This window comes from Alligator mississippiensis, chromosome 4 (genome assembly GCF_030867095.1).
Source record: "Alligator mississippiensis isolate rAllMis1 chromosome 4, rAllMis1, whole genome shotgun sequence".
NCBI lineage: Eukaryota > Metazoa > Chordata > Crocodylia > Alligatoridae > Alligator > Alligator mississippiensis.
The window spans coordinates 229,308,140-229,326,478 of record NC_081827.1 but is presented as its reverse complement, the minus strand read 5'-3'; the positions used below and the strand labels follow the sequence as shown (position 1 = coordinate 229,326,478).

General features: G+C 48.2%; 1 protein-coding gene across 1 annotated transcript in view; it reads right to left on the bottom strand.

Moving 5' to 3' along the window:
• Positions 1-18,339, bottom strand: part of ORC4 (origin recognition complex subunit 4) — a 69,035-nt gene that overhangs the window by 38,955 nt on the left and 11,741 nt on the right. Inside the window, exon 2 of the mRNA XM_006277127.4 lies at positions 11,480-11,551. Coding sequence (XP_006277189.1) covers positions 11,480-11,536 — 57 coding nt within the window. The 5' untranslated portion in view covers positions 11,537-11,551. The remainder of the gene's footprint in view (positions 1-11,479; positions 11,552-18,339) is intronic.

Here is an 18,339-nt window from a genome sequence, read left to right as displayed (position 1 = left end):
ATCTGCTATAGAAGTCATGAAGTACTGGCACACCAAACTGCTAGTATGTTTATAAGAAGTTTTTTCTTTTAACTTTTAGTTTCTTTTAACTGATTTAACATACTTATTTTCAAGCCAACTGTTGACTTTGCTTTAGGTGAATTCCCAACCCCATCTCACAAACTAAAGAATGCTAGCATCCTGAAATGGATATTCCCTTAAAGGAAGGAACTGGCTGAGGTAATTTTGGAGCCATGGTTATCCTCTTCAAGGACTTGGGGAAATCAGGTGAGATCCTGGATGTTTGGAAAAGGAAGAAATGAGAATCTGGAGAATTACAGTTAGCCTGACTTCAACACCTAGTAAGACTGTGAAGCAGGTCCTCAAGGAATCTGCTGTGATGCACCTAGAGGAGAACAAAGTAATGAGGAACAGCCATTATGGATTCACCAAGAGCAAGTCATGCCTAACCTGATTTCTGTCTATGATATGGGGAGAAACTAGGTAGAGAATTGAATGTGATATTCTTGACTTAACAAGGCTTCTAACTAGAGATGCACCAATATCCATATCATATCAACACCAATAAAATGGAAATTAACAGTATCAGCAATCATCTTTTTTTGGCTGATAATATCACCGATAAACGCTGCGTGCAAGTGCGCAGCCACAATATGCACACGGCCAGGAATGCAGCCAGGTAGCATCTAGAGCAGCGTCTAGCTGGTAAGTCTGAGGGGGGGAAGTGGGGGATGGAGAGGGATGCTGCTCTTCAAGCTGCAGGGCTGCATATCGGCAATCAGATCAGTATCGGCCGATATGGCTTGTTAATAAATCGGCCATCAGTATCGGCCCCAAAATCTTTATTAGTGAACCCCTACTTCTAACGCTGTCTTCCATGACATTCTCATTAACAAGCTAAGAAAATACAGACTAGGAAAAAATACTGTAAGGTGGATACATAACTGGTTGGATCATCATACTCCACAAGAAGTCCTTAAATGGCTTAATGCCAAGGTGAGAGGAAGTATCAAGTGGGGTTCTGCAGGGATCTGTTCTGGGTCTGGTACTGTTCAACATCTTCACTAATTATTTTGACTATGGGATGGAGTGCATACTTAGCAAATATGCATGTGACACCAAGTTGTTTGGAGCAGTACACACTTTGGAAGGTAAGGCTAGGACTCAGAACAGTCTGAATAAACTGGAGAAATGATCCACAATCAATCAGATGAAAATCAAGAAAGATAAGGGCAAAATCTTGCACTTAGGATAGAATAATTCCATACAGTACAGACTGGAGAATGACTACCTAGGCTACAGGACTGGAGAGAAGGAACTGGGACTTACTATAGACCCTAAATTGAATACGAGTCAACAGTGTGCTCTTATTGCAAAAAAACCCAAAAGCATACTGGGTTGTATTAGTAAGGATGTCACTTGAAAAACGAAGAGAAGATATTCTTCTGCTATACTAAGCACTGGTGAAGTCTTACTTAAACTACTGTGTCCATTTTTGGACCCCGCACTTCAAGAAACATGTGGATAGTTTGAAAAGTGTCCAGCAAAAAGCAGTAAAAATTATTAGACGTCTGGGAAACATGAGTTATGAGGGAAGTCTAAGAGAACTAGGTTTGTTTAGTTTGGAGAAGAGAAAATTGATAACAGCCTTCAAATACATGATTATAGAGGTAATTATAGGGTCATTATAAAGAAAATATGGAGATACCCAGGAAAGAAAGGCTATGGGGTACAGAACTAGGAGTCACAGCCCCAAACTGAAACAGGATAAGTTTAGGTTGGTCACTAAGAATAATCTGATACTACCTAGGTGTAACTGAAAAACTACAGAGAAGGGAGGGAGGACAAGAAAGACATCCAATATCCTCAACTATTTTTTTTTTTTTTTTGAAACAGGGGTGGGAGCAGGGGAAGACAAGGGTGTGGAGCAGATGGAGCACTTGTCAATTATCCTGATCGGCCAAATCAAATTCAGTTCTCAAAAACCAGGGCAGGGGAAACAACAGTGCTTAGATGACCACCAGCTCAGCACAGCTCAGTATGTGCTGAAACACCCCACAAAAGAGCCATGTGCTAAATTAGACCCTGACCTATGTTTGGAACCAGGTGTTCTTGTCATGACCCCTGGGATCCTCCAAAGATTTATATGCAAGAGGCACAAGGCAACCTGGCTGATCCTCTGGACCATGGTGTACACATAAGAGGTCTAGTCGGATGCCCAGCAAATCAGTTTGTAGCTGACAAGCCCAATTTGAGGGTGACTTAGCTAGTTACAAGTTTCACAAACCCATATATTGTCTGAGTCCAAGTTTACTGCATGCTGCGTTCTTTCACGCTTTGCTTCCATCCTGGATCAAAGCTGCTTCATGTTGAGCTGTATCCAGTACCAGATGTTTTCTCCAGATCAGACCGAATTCTGTGTGCTTCTCCCAGCTTTCTATGCTGATACTGAACAACTTTATATAATTTTTGCACACATCACGGTACTGCCATGGAGGGCAACCCCGCTTTCTAGAGCTGTCTCAAATCTTACTATCAATGTTCTTGTGGATACAATCTCCTTCCATTTTTCTGGCATGGCTGATCCATCATAACCTCCTCAGTACCAGTTCTTTCACTTGGTTTCTCTCTCTAAACCTTGTGATGTTGAACAAACCTCCATCTAGTCTGGTTCAAAGATAAATGCCATCACTGCTGTCCTTGAATGCATGAAGCCTACTTTAAATCAACAATAAGGAAGCCTCTGCCATATCTTTTAAGATAACCTCCTCTCAGAGGGCTTAGTCATACACGAAATTCTTCAGTGTAGTTAGTGTTAAATTTGAATATTCAAATTTAAGAAGTTCTTAAGTAACAGATTTACTTGGCAAGCTACCTGTAACCTTTTCTTTACCACATACTTACATTTGCAAGAGTGAAACTAAAGAAAGCAGTTGTGTTGCCTTTCAACTGACAGAATCTTGCCTGAATTCTTAATACATGTTCTCTTCAGCTGCCCTTCTAGACCACTATCCCCCTCATGTCTTTAATCCCCTACTCAGTGAGTAAAGTCAAAATAGTGTTTGTCTAGCCCTACTGAATCTGTTTCTAGCCCCCTTGGTTTCCCCAAGTCCTGCTGAACTCCTGCTTTCTCACCAATAAAAAAATAATAATAATAAAAACAGGAAACTGGGTGGTAGGGGTTGAGCAGAAAAAACAGCAAGGTACTGCCAAGGCACAGGCTCAGTAAGAACACAGCCAGAAGGACATGAGGCATTTGGCTACCCTAAGACAGGGGAAGAGAACATTAACGATGCCTTTCCATCCCTGTTCTTTCCTCCATAAAGAATAAGTCTGCTGGCTGTAGAAGCTATCCCTACATTTCTCCAGTCTTATTTACTAGGCAGATCAGCTTGCACTTGCTACAAGTAAAACGTCCCACTTGAAGGCAAAAGCATCTATCTGGTAGTCTCTCCACAGAAAAGAAACTTTCTACTCATAGCTTGTCACATCCATCTCCCATAACAGTAAGTCACAGGTCAGTTTGATTTAGACAGATAACACAATCTCCTGGATATTGAGACCAAGGTGCAACAATTTACCCCAGAGGAGTGACTGCAGTAGCAAAAAATGTTATTAAGAATTGGTGTAATTTGAATTCTTATGAAACACCCATTGCAAATTATTTGTGTGTGTGTGTGTGTGTGTATATATATATATATATATATATATATATATATATATATATATATATATAAAATTTGCCTTGAGTATTTCTTAAGTACTCAAACTATACCAAGTCTTAATTCATTTTTATGTATAAAATGTATGGTTTAAATGCAAACACCAGTAAATCACAAGAGCTGCCTTACGTTATATTCTATGCTTTTCCCCATCATACTGTTTAAATGGGAAGTTAAACTTTGTCCAGTGAACAACCATTTCTTTAAGAGATTCTTAAAGAAGCTTAGTTATTTTAACAGATTGTTCTACAACGCTGATTACCTTCCTGTTCTGAACATGCATGAATTGCCATGGCAATCTTACACAAGTCAAAAGCTGAGTCAGTGACTTTATGCTAAAATACTTGTATTATTAGCAAATGCAAATGTAGAAAAACCCAAAAGTGTGTTTATAGTTCTTAAATATGGAAACGAAGAGATAAATCTGGAATAATAAATTAGCCAGGCATGCATTTTAGGGGTCCACCAATAAAGATTTTTTTGGACAATATCAATGCTGATTATTAACTAACTAGCCGATACCAATCCAATAGTTGATATGCAGCTCGGCAGCTTGGAGAGCAGCATCTGGCCAGTAAGTCTGTGGTGGGGTGCAGATTGAAATCCCCATGGTGAGGGAGGGAGCGGGGCTGAGGCAGAGTGGGGGACAGAGCTGTGGACAGCTCTTCCGGGGGGGGCACAGGGGAGGAGTGCGGGTCCCCGCCGCTGCACATGCCCCTAGAGGAGTCATGGGGGGCATGTGCCCCCTGGATGTGTGTGCAAGGCAAGGGCAGGCTGCCTGCTGCAGACTCAAGGTCAGGGGCTGTGCTGGACTCTTCCTGGCAGGGAGGCTGCGTTCGGGGTGGGCAAGGGCAGGTGGTGGTGCTGGAAGGGGGGCTATAGGGTGGGCAACAGCCACCCCAAAATTGACCATAATCCCCCTGTAATCTCCTCCCAGCGCCGCCACCCACCCCATCCTCACTCACCCCCCCACCAGGAAAAGGCCGGCACAGCCCCTGACCCTGAAGCAGGCAGTCTGCCCTTGCCCCATGCACAAATCCAGGGCGCACATACCCCCCATACCTTCCCTTAGGGGTGCACGCAGTGGTGGCCCCCCTCGGATAAGCCACCCACAGCTCCATCCTGCGTCCTGCCATGGCTAGGCAGCACCAGCCCCTGCCCTCACTGTGGGGGCCTCCATCTGTTACCCCCACAGCCCTTCCCCCACCAGATTTACTGATTGGACACTGCTCTCCAATCTGCTGGCCTGCACTCCTGGCTGAATGTGTGCTGAAGCTGCACACATGCATGCACCATTTATTGGTGACATTATCGCCTACAACGACCAAAAAATGTTAATTGCCGATAATGTCAATTTTCCTTTTATCGGGACTGATCCGATATATATTGATATACTGGTTCACCTCTAATGCATTTAGTTATTATTTTTAAATACATAAATAGGAAGATTGAAAGTACAAATCAGAGACAATTGTAGTTTCTAATAAGCTTTGGAAAGTATGGGGAATAAGCAGGAGGAACTTGCTCTCCTGCTAGCTAGCAAAAACCCAGACCTGGTTTGGCTTACAGAAACCTGGTGGGATTCTACCCACGACTGGGCAGTAGACATTGAGGGCTATAGGTTGTATACACGAGATAGAGTATGGGGGGGGGTGTAGTGTTCTATGTTAAAGAGCAGTACACGTCCCTGATGATCAAGATGGGTTCAGAAGAGAGGCAAACTGAGGCACTCTGGGTAAGAATGCAAGGGGGTTGTGTGGAAAGGGACTTGATAGTGGGTGTCTACTACAGACCGCCTCACCAGGGGGATGAGTTGGACCTATCTGGAATTTTCAGGTCAGCTCACGGAGGCTGTAAGGACAAGGGATGTCTAAGGACAAGGGACCTAAACTACCCAGCCATCTGCTGGAAGGATCAGTCATCCAGGTCTGAATGATCATGTAGGGTTTTAGCCTGCATACAGGACCTCCACCTAACTCAGGAGGTACATTAATCCCAACAAAGGAAATGCCTTGCTGGATTTGGTCCTTGCCACAGGCGATGACCTGGTGAGGGATCCGCAGGTGCTCGACTACCTAGGTGTTAGTGACCACTGCCTGCTGGAATTTACTATCCGGCGCAGGGTGGTGAAAGCAAGCAGTCACGCAAAAGTCCTTGGCTTCAGGAGGGCCGACTTCAATGAGCTAAGGAGATTACTAAGAGAGACACTGGGGACTCGGAGCTTCAATGAGATGGGAGTCTAGGATGCGTGGTTGTTCCTTAAGGAGACGATCCTCCAATCTCAGAGGGAGTCAGTCCCAACAAAAAACAAAGGGGGTAAGATTGCTAAAAAGCCCCCTTGGCTCAGTAAAGGCATCCAGGATGGCCTGAGGGCAAAAAAGGTGGCATACAATCAGTAGAAGCAAGGGGCAATCGACAAGGAGGATTATACCTCATGATTGCAGGGAGGCTGTTAGGAAGGCCAAGGCAGAGATGGAACTAGGACTGGTGACCAGAATTAAGGATAACAAAAAGTCCTTTTTCAAATACATAGGGAGTAGGAAGAAGGCACCAGGCAACATGGGGCCCCCACAGGATAGGCTTGGCAATCTGGTGATTGCAGCAAGGGTAAAAGCTGATCTCTTCAACGAGTTCTTTGCCTCCATATTTCTGAGCAGGGACCGGGACAACCCCCCCACTAGGATTATGGACAGGCTCAGGGGACATGACGCCATGTCTAAGGTCATGGATGATCTAATTAGGGAACTCTTAGAGGGGCTGGACATGTATACATCAGCAGGTCCGGATGCTCGTCATGCGAGGGTACTGAGGGAATTGGCAGAGGTCATAACAGGGCCCCTGGCATGGCTGTATGAGCGCTCGTGGTGCTCTGGCCAGGTCCCAGAGGACTGGAAAAGGGCCAATGTGGTCCCCATTTACAAGAAAGGAAGAAAGAAGGACCTAGGTAACTACAGGCCAGTTAGCCTCACCTTGGTCCTTGGTAAGACCTTTAAGAAAATTATCAAGGAACAAATCTGTGGGAACCCAGCATGGGAGGTAATACTCAGGGGCAACCAATACAGAGTCACTGTGGGCAGATCCTGCCTGACTAACCTTGTTTCCTTTTACAACCAGGTCACAAAGTCCTTGGATGCGGGCGCTGAGGTGCATGTTGTCTACTTGGACTTCAAGAAGGCCTTTGACACTGTTTATCACCCCATTCTCATTAAAAAAACCTAGGCAACTGTGGCATTAATGCCTACACAGTCAGCTGGGTGGCAAATTGGCTCAATGGCTGCACCCATAGAGTGGTGGTGGATGGGTCATTTTCAGCTTGGAGGGATGTGGGCAATGGAGTTCCCCAGGGCGCGGTCCTTGGGCCTGTACTGTTCAACATCTTTATCAGTGACTTGGAGGTGGGCATGGAAAGCACACTGTCCAAATTCGCTGATGACACAAAGATGTGGGGAGAAGTGGGCACACTAAAGGGAAAGGATAGAATCCACCTAGATCTCATTCATAGATTCACAGATGTTAGGGTCGGAAGGGACCTCAATAGATCATCGAGTCCGACCCCCTGCATAAGCAGGAAAGAGTGCTGGGTCTAGATGACCCCAGCTAGATACTCATCTAACCTTCTCTTGAAGACCCCCAGGGTAGGGGAGAGCACCACCTCCCTTGGGAGCCCGTTCCAGACCTTGGCCACTCGAACTGTGAAGAAGTTCTTCCTAATGTCCAGTCTAAATCTGCTCTCTGCTAGCTTGTGGCCATTGTTTCTTGTAACCCCCGGGGGCGCCTTGGTGAATAAATACTCACCAATTCCCTTCTGTGCCCCCGTGATGAACTTATAGGCAGCCACAAGGTCGCCTCTCAACCTTCTCTTGCGGAGGCTGAAAAGGTCCAGTTTCTCTAGTCTCTCCTCGTAGGGCTTGGTCTGCAGGCCCTTGACCATACGAGTTGCCCTTCTCTGGACCCTCTCCAGGTTATCCGCATCCTTCTTGAAGTGTGGCGCCCAGAATTGCATGCAGTACTCCAACTGCGGTCTGACCAGCGCCCGATAGAGGGGAAGTATCACCTCCCTGGACCTATTCGTCATGCATCTGCTGATGCACGATAAAGTGCCATTGGCTTTTCTGATGGCTTTGTCACCCTGCCAGCTCATGTTCATCTTGGAGTCCACTAGGACTCCAAGATCCCTTTCCACCTCTGTGCCACCCAGCAGGTCATTCCCTAGGCTGTAGGTGTGCTGGACATTTTTCCTCCTTAGGTGCAGCACTTTGCATTTCTCCTTGTTGAACTGCATTCTGTTGTTTTCTGCCCACTTGTCTAACCTATCCAGGTCTGCCTGCAGCTGTTCCCTGCCCTCCGGCGTGTCCACTTCTCCCCATAGCTTTGTGTCATTTGCAAACTTGGACAGAGTACATTTGACTCCCTCGTCCAAGTCGCTGATGAAGACATTAAAGAGTATCGGTCCAAGGACCGAGCCCTGCGGGACCCCACTGCCCACACCCTTCCAGGTCGAGACCGACCTATCTACCACGACTCTTTGGGTGCGACCCTCTAGCCAATTCGCCACCCACCGGACCGTGTAGTCATCCACGTCACAGCCTCTTAACTTGTTCACTAGTATGGGGTGGGATACCGTATCGAAGGCCTTCCTGAAGTCTAAGTATACGACATCCACCCCTCCTCCTGTGTCCAGGCGTTTCGTAACCTGGTCATAGAAAGAGACTAGATTGGTCAGGCACGATCTGCCCGCCACAAACCCGTGCTGGTTTCCCCTCAGCATAATTTGCCCTGCTGGGCTCTCACAAAGGTGAGCCTTGATAATTTTTTCAAAGACTTTACCAAGGATGGAGGTGAGACTGACTGGCCTCTAGACAGGTTACAGAGGTGGGTGGATGAGAATTGGATGGAATTCAATGCAGACAAGTGCAAGGTTCTGCATCTAGGGAGAAGGAACCTGCAACATACCTATAGGCTGGGGAACACCCTTCTCAACAACACAGTGGCTGAAAGGGATCTTGGAGTCTTTGTTGACTCTAGGATGGACACGAGCCACCAATGCAAGGAAGTGGTCAGTAAAGCTAACTGCACCTTATTGTGCATCTACAGATGCATCACTAGCAGGTCCAGGGAGGTGATCCTTCCCCTCTATGCGGTGCTGGTCAGACCGCAGTTGGAGTACTGCACTTCAAGAGGGATGTGGTCAACGTTGAGAGGGTCCAGAGGAGGGCCACTTGCATGGCCAGGGGGCAACAGGCCAGGCCCTACAAAGATAGACTAAAGGGCCTGAATCTATTCAGCCTCTGCAAGAGAAGACTGAGAGGGGATCTGGTGGCCATCTATAAACTTACCAGGGGGGACCAGTGGAAAATAGGTGAGGCTCTGTTGCCCTGGGCACTGCCTGGGATAACAAGGAATAACAGCCACAGATTGATTGCGAGCAGGTTCAGGCTTGATATCAGGAGGCATTACTGTATGGTTAGGGCTGCCAGGTTCTGGAATGGGCTCCCAAAGGGAGGTGGTGCTCTCCCCTACCTTGGGGGGGTCTTCAAGAGGTGGCTGGATAGATATCTGGCTGGGGTACTATGATCCCAGCACTCATTTCTGCCTAGGACAGGGGGTCAGACTTGATGATCTGTTCAGGTCCCTTCCGACCCTAGAAACTATGAAAAACTAACAAAAGAACCCCACAAGTCTAACATCCACAAGAAAAACTGTCAGCAAGTACAGACAGGAGAAATTCTCCTGGGACTGATTTAACCCTGGTTGTTCCCAGGTTCTCTCTCTGGGAGCAGCCATTTTTACTCTAGAAGAAAGCAGTAACTCTCCCAGGAGAAAATGAATGTCTGTTCAAGGCCTAAGTCTGTAGCTGAAGGTACCATATTTACTAAAATATAAGGTGACCCTGAACATATGCCACCCTGTCCCGTAATTAGATGCTATATATGTAAAATTTATAAATGTCATTGTAATTTTTCCAGGTATAGAATCTAATGGTTGCAGGTTTGCCTTGGCTTTGCCCCACTCCGACTGCTACAGCAGAGAAAATAAATCTGGGGGGTCAGGTACCCACCTTGCCCTCTGACCCCCAAATCTTCTCTCTCCTGCAGCCCACACCTCCCATCCTTACTGTCAGACCCGGTTCTCCCTGAGCACATGGAAGCTCAAGGCAAATTTGAAAACATTGCCCTTTAAATAAACCTCTGGTAATTTGCATATAGTATCAATAGAGTTAGTTCTTCCAGAATTGATGCATTTTATCTTTTTTTGAAATTGGTGCAAGTTTTAGCACAGGTACTCCATAAATACATTTTCCACCCATATATAGTATAAGCTATGCCTGATATTTGTCTAAAGCCAAAAGGCTCATGATTTACCTTATGGTTCATAGGGAGGGGCCCTAGCACAGTCAACAGCATTTCAAGCCAGGATGACTCCCAGCTCAGCACTGCCCAGTATGTGCTGATACACCCTGCAAAGGATTGATGTGCTAATTAGCCCCTCACCCATTACTGGAACCAGGTGTTCTTCTCATGAGCCTTGGGATCCTTCAAAAAAGTATATGCACAGGTCAACCTGCTCCAGCCCCATCTCATGGAGGGTGGAGCCACACCAATCATATGCACCAGGGTGAAAGAGGAGGTGACAGAAGGATTCTGGTTGAACTATTTGGGGCCCCATTCTGTGATGTTTGCCAGATATTTCATGCTGGTGAAAAAACAGGAATAATTGGAAATGGGAAAGCTCAGCTGTGGGAGTGAGTTAAAATGTATTCAACATAGTGGCTCACTATGACTTGAAAAAGACTCTGTGCTGAGGGGTACTGTGTAGAATGGACACACTACCATATGTTGTTCAGATGGGCTGCACTAATTTATCCTTGTATCAGCATGTTTACCTGTTATGGGCCAGGTGTTTTATAGTCACACTCAGTGTTGGCTACATTTAACTGACTTTCTAGTTGGTTTCCATCACTGAGTACATGCTGCCTTTGGCAGTAGTTTAATGATAGACAATTTAGTTATTGATGATTCCTTGTATATAAATATAAGACAAGGGACTATATTCTCCCTTGTGCTGATGTGGGGACGGGAGGGAAACAGGGACTCATCTTGCATTAAAAGGTAGCAACATTAGGGAGTAGCAATCCATTATAGTTACTGAATAGTTAATACGCAACAAGATGCATCTGATTTCTTAGCAGCCAGATGGTGAAGGTGGGAGGACATAGATAACCAGCTGAAGCCTGTTTAGGCAACTGCTACCTACCTACTCTGGCTCATGAAATGAAGCAGGAGCTCACCTGGGCTGGAATTCACTTTACAAATCAAAAGAAATGATTGCTGTATTTATGGTGTCTGACTTACCCAATATGATTTTCTGCTTATATAAATGCTTGCTTTTATGGAGGATGCCTGGGTTACCTGTGGGCAACTGCAGCTTGCCTCCAGTATTTGACTGATGAAACACAGGCCTACTCTTCTGCATTTTCCTAATGCAGATAAATTATTTGTACTCTAACTGCTAGCATTTAACAGAGCAAAACATCAGGAGGTAGGCTATGTATGCATCTGACTGGTGTCTCTGTTCATGTCTCAGTCATCAAAAGGAATATCAGGCCCTTCACCACTTGAACATGGTGGCTCCTTTAGCTACAAAAGAAAGAAAACTAAATTAATCTGGGAAGTCACTGGAGGATATCTGTCTCAGATTCCAGGCCAGTGAACTAGTCAATAAAACAGGAAGGATAGAAAGAAAAAGAAGTTACCAACCTGAGAAATGCATTCTCCATTTGTAAAGCTGCTATCTTTTGACTTGCGTTTGCTCATTGCACCAATTTACATCTTAAAAGAAAAAATGAAATAGAATTACTACAATATAGCCTACTGCTTTGTTTTCATTCAACTGCAGACATGCCAAATCTGAAATGTATTACTTTAACATACCGCATATAATATCAACCAATATGTTCATAAAAGTTTAATTTAGTAGACTATTTTTTTCTTAATTGATGGCAATTTTGATAAATAGCTTTTTAAGTTTAAATTTGATGTGTTTGTTATTTAAACGTTTTTCTTTTAAAAATAAACCTGTTTTAACTTCAGATTTCATTTTAAACAAGTTATACAATCTTAAAATAGTAGGTAAAAAAGAACCATGCTGCATCCATGAGACCCTATCAAAAACTCAAGCAACAGCACATGCCTTTCTATATAAAGAATTGGGGGGGGGGGGGGCGGGGGGAGGAATACACAATCTATTGCATCATATTTGTAAAGTCTTGTCTCAGTAACTACATGTACTACTATATTAAGGACCCGATCGTTTGCAGGTTGCCAGAAACAAAAAAGAAATTGTGAGATAACTGGTATGGAATCCAGGCTGATTCTAGGATATACCATTATGCCCCTCATCAGTATTATATATTTAGTATTCTGCATTCTCAGATTTTACCGATTTTCACTGATAAATTCCCTGATTTAAGTCATTTGATTTTTTACCAATTTACATCCATTTTTCAATTCAAATCCCTGTTAACCAGCACGAGAGGGGAATGGCCTATTCCCCACTTGTGCCGGTTAACAGGGATTTGAACTGAAAAATGGGTGATGCCGGTAAACTAAAAGTGTCACCGTGCCAGTTACCTGAGGCACAGGTTTTCAGCCAAATGGGGGGGAAGGGGGGGCAGTGGCAGCAGCCACATGCAGAGCGGAAGGCGGGGAGGGGGGTGGCAGTGGCTGCACAGGGGCTGGGTGAGTGTGTCTGGAGCTACTGCCTGGGGGCGCAGGGCTCCTAGCTCTGACCCTGGGTGGAGGGGGCCAGGCCAGGCCACAGGTATTGCTCCTGGAGCAGGAAGGTCTGATCTGCACCCTGGTGGCTCCAGATTCGGCCCTGCCCTAGGTGCTGGGAGCTGCAATCTCTGCTGGGGGCAGGCAGATGGGAGAGCCTGGCCCCGCTCCCTGCAGGCTGGGACCAGTGGTGGCACCAGGCTCTTCCTAGTGCTCAGGGTGGGCAGCAGCCTGCTCTTGTCCCATGCGCAGATCCAGGGCCACACGCCCCCCGGGAAGAACCTGGCACAGCCCTCCAGGGGGTGCACAACAGCAAGAGCCACACCTGTCAGATGGCACGCACTGACAGCTCCCCACGCTTTGCTCCTGCTGCAGCCCCAGGACTGGCCAGTGGACTGCACTGCACCCCTTGCCTCACCCCTTCCCTAGGCCCTACCCCCTCCCTCTATCACCACCAATTTTTCCCTGATTTAAACCAATTTTTTTTCCTTTTCTTCTTTTTATCCTGATTTTATCCCAGTTTTTGTTTCAAAGATAAACCCTGAAAAATTCCAGGATTATTTATTTATTTTTTTTAAACAAAAACTGAGTATGCGGAACACTATATACACTGAACTAACCTGGGTGATCCCAAATTTCTAGTTTCAGTGAAGTTGCATGACACTAATCATGAGCAAAAGAATTGTCTAGTAAATAAATCAATATCACATTCACCATTTTCTAACATTCAGCAGATGTAAAATAAGAATCTGTAAATATTAAGCCCTATAATTGCTTAAATGTAGTCCACTCTCATAGGTTACATAATGGTATACCAAATACAGTGTAAAAGACTCTGTTTAGGAGCTGCAGAATGTTTACTAACAGTAAACATTAAAACTGAAACTTTTAATGTTTACTGTTAGTCAATGAGAACTCTGTAGAAAATAAATGAAGTACAAAAGGAAGAGTCAGTTAAAAGGAGATAAGTCAATCAACTGACTAATATAAACAGGTAGAGACTAAACTCTAATTACGTCATATTTGCAAAGATACAAGCAACCACTAATTGTGTAAGATTCTCATTCAATACTGCAGATGAGAAAGACCATGTTTACTTATAAATGCTGCAACAGACTGACATAGTTCTTTTAGTACTACTGCTTCCTGTGAATACAGAAATACTGGTTTAAAGGTAGCCTTCCATGGGTACAACTTATTCCATTCTGTGTCCATACTAGAGGGTTGAAGAATCACATTGGTTAAAGAAAGCTCACTCTCCCAATGGTTATACCAGCTTTAAAGAGTTGATGTATAGCCCAGACTGAACTTGACTACCCATTTTCCAGCAGGCAGTCACAAAGCTAAAATGAAGGGCTCCATCACCACTCAGGTGCCTGAACCATCTCCTTCATCCCCAAACAAAGCCACCCCCCCCTACCACAGACCCCAGAGCATCCTGTGGCCCCAGTACAGATTGGGAAGAAGCAGGATCCCCTAAGGAAAACCATCCCAACCCTGAGGGGTACCCTGAGACCTCCCCCCAGCCGGTTGTCTGCCACCCCCCATGCTGTCCCCTCCCTCACCCCAACTGGCTGCAGCTCTCCCTCTCCCAGTGCCAGGGGATGTACTAGACCAGTGGTACAGGCAGTGCTCTGCTAGGCCTCTGCCCCCATGGCGGCAGAGGAAGGGGAAACACCCCCCCCATCCCCAGCAGCCTAGAGGAGCCCACCAAACCATAGTACCAGCAAGAGGATAACCAGGAGTCCATAGTCCCCTTCACAAAACCAACAGAGCTCTTTACCCCAGCAGTACCCAGGGAAGAGATGCTCTAATTCCTGGAGAGCACAGTGTGCACCAGGAAGAAGGTGCAGCTTGCCCTGGACCCCTGGGGGCAGATTTCCACCAAGTCCTCCCCTTGGTCAGGCCTCTGGTGAGGGAACGCAAAGGGCGTAAGCAAAGCAATGCCAAAAACTTTGGATAAGCTCTCAGCATCCACAACATTCTTTACACCTATCAGAGGATGGGAGGATTACTGATGGGTCCCACAGCTGGCTCCTGCAAAAGCACTGCCAAGCCTAACAATGCACTCCACCAATGAGTCCCTCACTGTGGTTCCCCTCAAAATGTGGGTTTGGAGGACAGACAAGTCTCTGCAGGTGCCAAGTATCCTCCTTCCTCCAGGAGTGGAGCTACTCTGTACTCTTCCTGCAGGAGACCCACATGACTTCAGCTGCCCAAGCCAACTGGTGGCTGGAATGGGGAGACAAAGTCTATATCTCAGTCACCTCACAGAGACATCCTATGGGGTGGTGACCCTGTTCTCCCCCAAGCCTACAGCTGGGAGTTATTCTCACCACTGAGGTTGTGCAAGGCTGCCTGTTCCATCTCTAAGTCTGAATACAGGGGCTTGTCCTCACCCTAGTAAGCACTTATGCCCTTGCACATGAGACAGAGATGAACCTTTTCTATTGGCAAATGGCAGCCTACCTTGGGAACCTGAGTCCTAACAAGTGCCTGGTTCTCAGTGGGAACTTTACCGTCACCTTCAAGGTACAGAACCGCACCAAAGGGTGGAGCTATGCTGCTGCAGATATCCTCAGAGAGGTCATCACTGACCACTCCCTGGTGGACGTCTGGCATGCCCACCACCCTGACACCACTTTCACCTTTGTCAGGGTGGACGATCAGCAGGTACACCACTCTTAGTTGGACTGAATCTACATATTCATGTTAAAAACCACCCAAGTCCATGCCTCCAGCACTAGGCCAGCCCCCTTTGGCAACCTCCATCTCGTAAAGGGTTGAGCAATTATGTGGGCTGAACAGTCACTTAAAAGCTTTGTTGAGCTGTTGAGGGCCGCATGCACACAGGCAGATATAGACACACATACACACAGGCACCCTCTCCCCTGCTCTGAGTCCCCAGTACACAGCTAGGTTGGGCAGGAGCCATGCCAGCTGCACACATGTGGCCTGAAGCAGCACATGGGAACACAGTGGAGCACCAGCCCAGGCTAGCTGCATGCCAGGGACTCAGGGTAGGGAAAGGGCTGCAGAGAGAAAGAGGCCAGGACCTGTGGATTATATGGGCCCAGCTGGGCAGGTCCCGCACTGTGTTCCTTTCTTCTCCCTGCACACTCTCCCCCATCCAGTGTCCCCAGCACACAGCTAGGCCAGGCCAGGCCAGTGCTGCGCTGTGTTCCTACATATTGCTTTGGGTCACATGGGCACAGGTGGAGCACCAGCCACTCCAGCTACATCCACGTGGCATGGCTTGGTGGGACCTGGCCTGCCAGGACCCAGTTAACCCACAGCTCCTGGCTTTCTTCTTCCTATACCCCCTCCGCAGCAGGGATAACCATACCCGAGCTTCAACTCTCACCAGAGGCTGGGCTGTCTGGTCTATGAATGGGAACAGGGTCAGAGCTGCAAGGCAGAAGCCTAGCCAGGAGCTCAGCCCCCCTGCCTTGGAGTGTACACTGGTGGCTGGGAGGCTGGGCAAGATGGGCTGGGCCAGGAAGGAGAGTGGCTGCCTGGCCACTGGAGCTGCTGCTGCTGCAGCTGACTACATCACAGGGAAGGGAGAAGGGACCCAGGGCAGCCATGGGCTAGATACAATTCTCCTTCAGAGGTGCAGGTCCTGTGCAAGGGCAGTTCCTGCTCTCTCGTATCCTCCAGCCATCTGGAGCTAGTCCTGAGGCCACTGCCTCAGCAGGCCCCGCAGTGCTCCCTGCCTTGCCATCTCAGCAGTCTGGGGGATACCAAGTCAGTCTGCCTCCAAAAGGTCAACTACCACCAGCTCTTACACACTTATGCTCTGCACAAACCATCATCCTGTCCTCGCATCCTGACCCAACAACAAGGGGCAGTACAGCCTAGCCAAGGTCAGGGTCCCCAGTAGACAAGTCTGTATTCCACCTTAATCCCACAAGCCACCAGGGATGTTAGCGGGTGCCTCCCCCACAAACCTGTTGCCACAAATGTGTATCTGGTACACAATCCCAATGCTTGCCCATTTTCCCAGCAGCGGGAGACCCTGGGGCATGCCTATCTTGAGTGAGCCAGGTAGCAGCCCCTCTTCCACCTCCTCCAGAACTTCCTGCCCAGGTCCTGGCTGCACTTCTCCCAATACCTCCACGCACCTTTTGTTATGCAGTCCTTGCCCTTGCCCATGGCCCCATCAAGCCCTGGACCTCCTGGTCAACCTCCTTCTGGCCCTGGCAAAACTGGCCATCTACAAGACCAGGAAGGAGGCTGTCTTCCTGTCACTTTTCTGCTTATGTCTGCAGGCAGTTTTGCTGGTCAGCGTTCACAGGCTCCAACTCATTCAGGAGGCCTGTATGCCTTGCTTGGTGTTTCCTTCTGGATCCCTTATTAAGCTATGACCTCACCTCCTTCACACGCTGCATGAAAAATAACTTGCTCTTAAAACTTGTTAGTTTTAAACTAGCTACCTACTAGTTTCATTTGTGACCCCTAGCTCTTGTATTGTAAGAAAGTAAATAACAAATCCCGATTTCAGGGGTGGGTAATTATTTCGGGCAGAGGGCTTCTTACCCAGTTTTGGCAAGCTGTTGAGGGCTGCATGGGTAGCCCCACCCCCGGTCACCATTTTGGACCAACCTCCCAATGTCTTGGGACCAAATTCAGAGGGCCAGCACCAGTGGGACCCAGAGCGGGGTACAGGCTGGCAGGGGTCTGTAGAGCCGGGCTGGGCTGCACCAGAAGGGAGAGGGGGAAGATGGCCCGATTCCACAGCACCCCTGCTGGCTGGGACCCTGTACCCCTACTGCCCTGCTTGGGGCCCTGCTGACGCCAGAATACCAGTGCGGGACCTGTGCTCCTGCACCCACTCACTCTCAGTACCCCCACCCAGCCCCGTGGTACAGGCAGGGGGCAGCCCTGACCCCCTGCTCCCTGGCAGGGAAGAAGCTGGTGCGGAGCATGGGGAAAAGTGGCCCCTGGCCTGCCCCATGGCTGGTGCTCCCTGCTGCAGCCACTCGCAGCCCACACATATAGCAGCCCTGTGTCCTGGGCAGACACAGGCAGCCTGATGTGGGCTGTGAGCGGCTGCAATGAAGGGCGTTAGCCACGGGGCAAGTAAGGGGCCACTTTTCCCCGCACTCAGCACCAGCTTGTAACCCAGCCCCCACAGCCAGCCAGGGCCCTGCGTGGCTCTGGGCTAGCCCGTCGGGGCTGTGCCATGGCAGGAGCAGCTGCGGTCCCCCCGCTTGTCACGCTGGGCAGTGTTTGCTGCTGCTGCTGCCCACCCAGAGCTCGTGCACTGGGCAGCCCAAAGGTGGTGGTGGCAGCCTCACCGCAGTCTACTGCAGCACGAGCTCTGGGCAGGCAGCAGCAGCAATTACTGCCCAGCGTGGCAAGCAGGGGGGCGGCAGCTGCTATGGCACAGCCCCGACAGGCAAGCCCAGACCCAGATTACAAGCTGGTGCTGAGTGCAAGGGAAAAGCAGCCCCTCGCCCGCCCTGTGGCCGGCGCCCCACGCTGCAGCCACTCACAGGCCTCATGGGGCTGCTTGTGCCTGCTCAAGACAGCCTTATGCGGGCTGCAAGCGGCTACAGCAGCGAGCATGGACCACGAGTCAGGGGAGGGGCCGCTTTTCCTTGCACTCTGCACCAGCTCCTTTCCTGCTCTTCCCCCCCGCCCCTTACCTGAGCTTTCTGTGCCAGGGCAGCCATTTGGTCCCAGGCCAGAAGCCCCTGCTGGGGCTTCCAGTTGCAGGGGTGGGGCCAGGCAGGCCCTGCTGTTGTGGGAGCCCACCAGGGCTTCCTCTGGGTCCTACTGCCCCTGGTTCCTGTAATTTTTGACAGGAACCAAGGACAGACAAATTTTACATTTCAAAA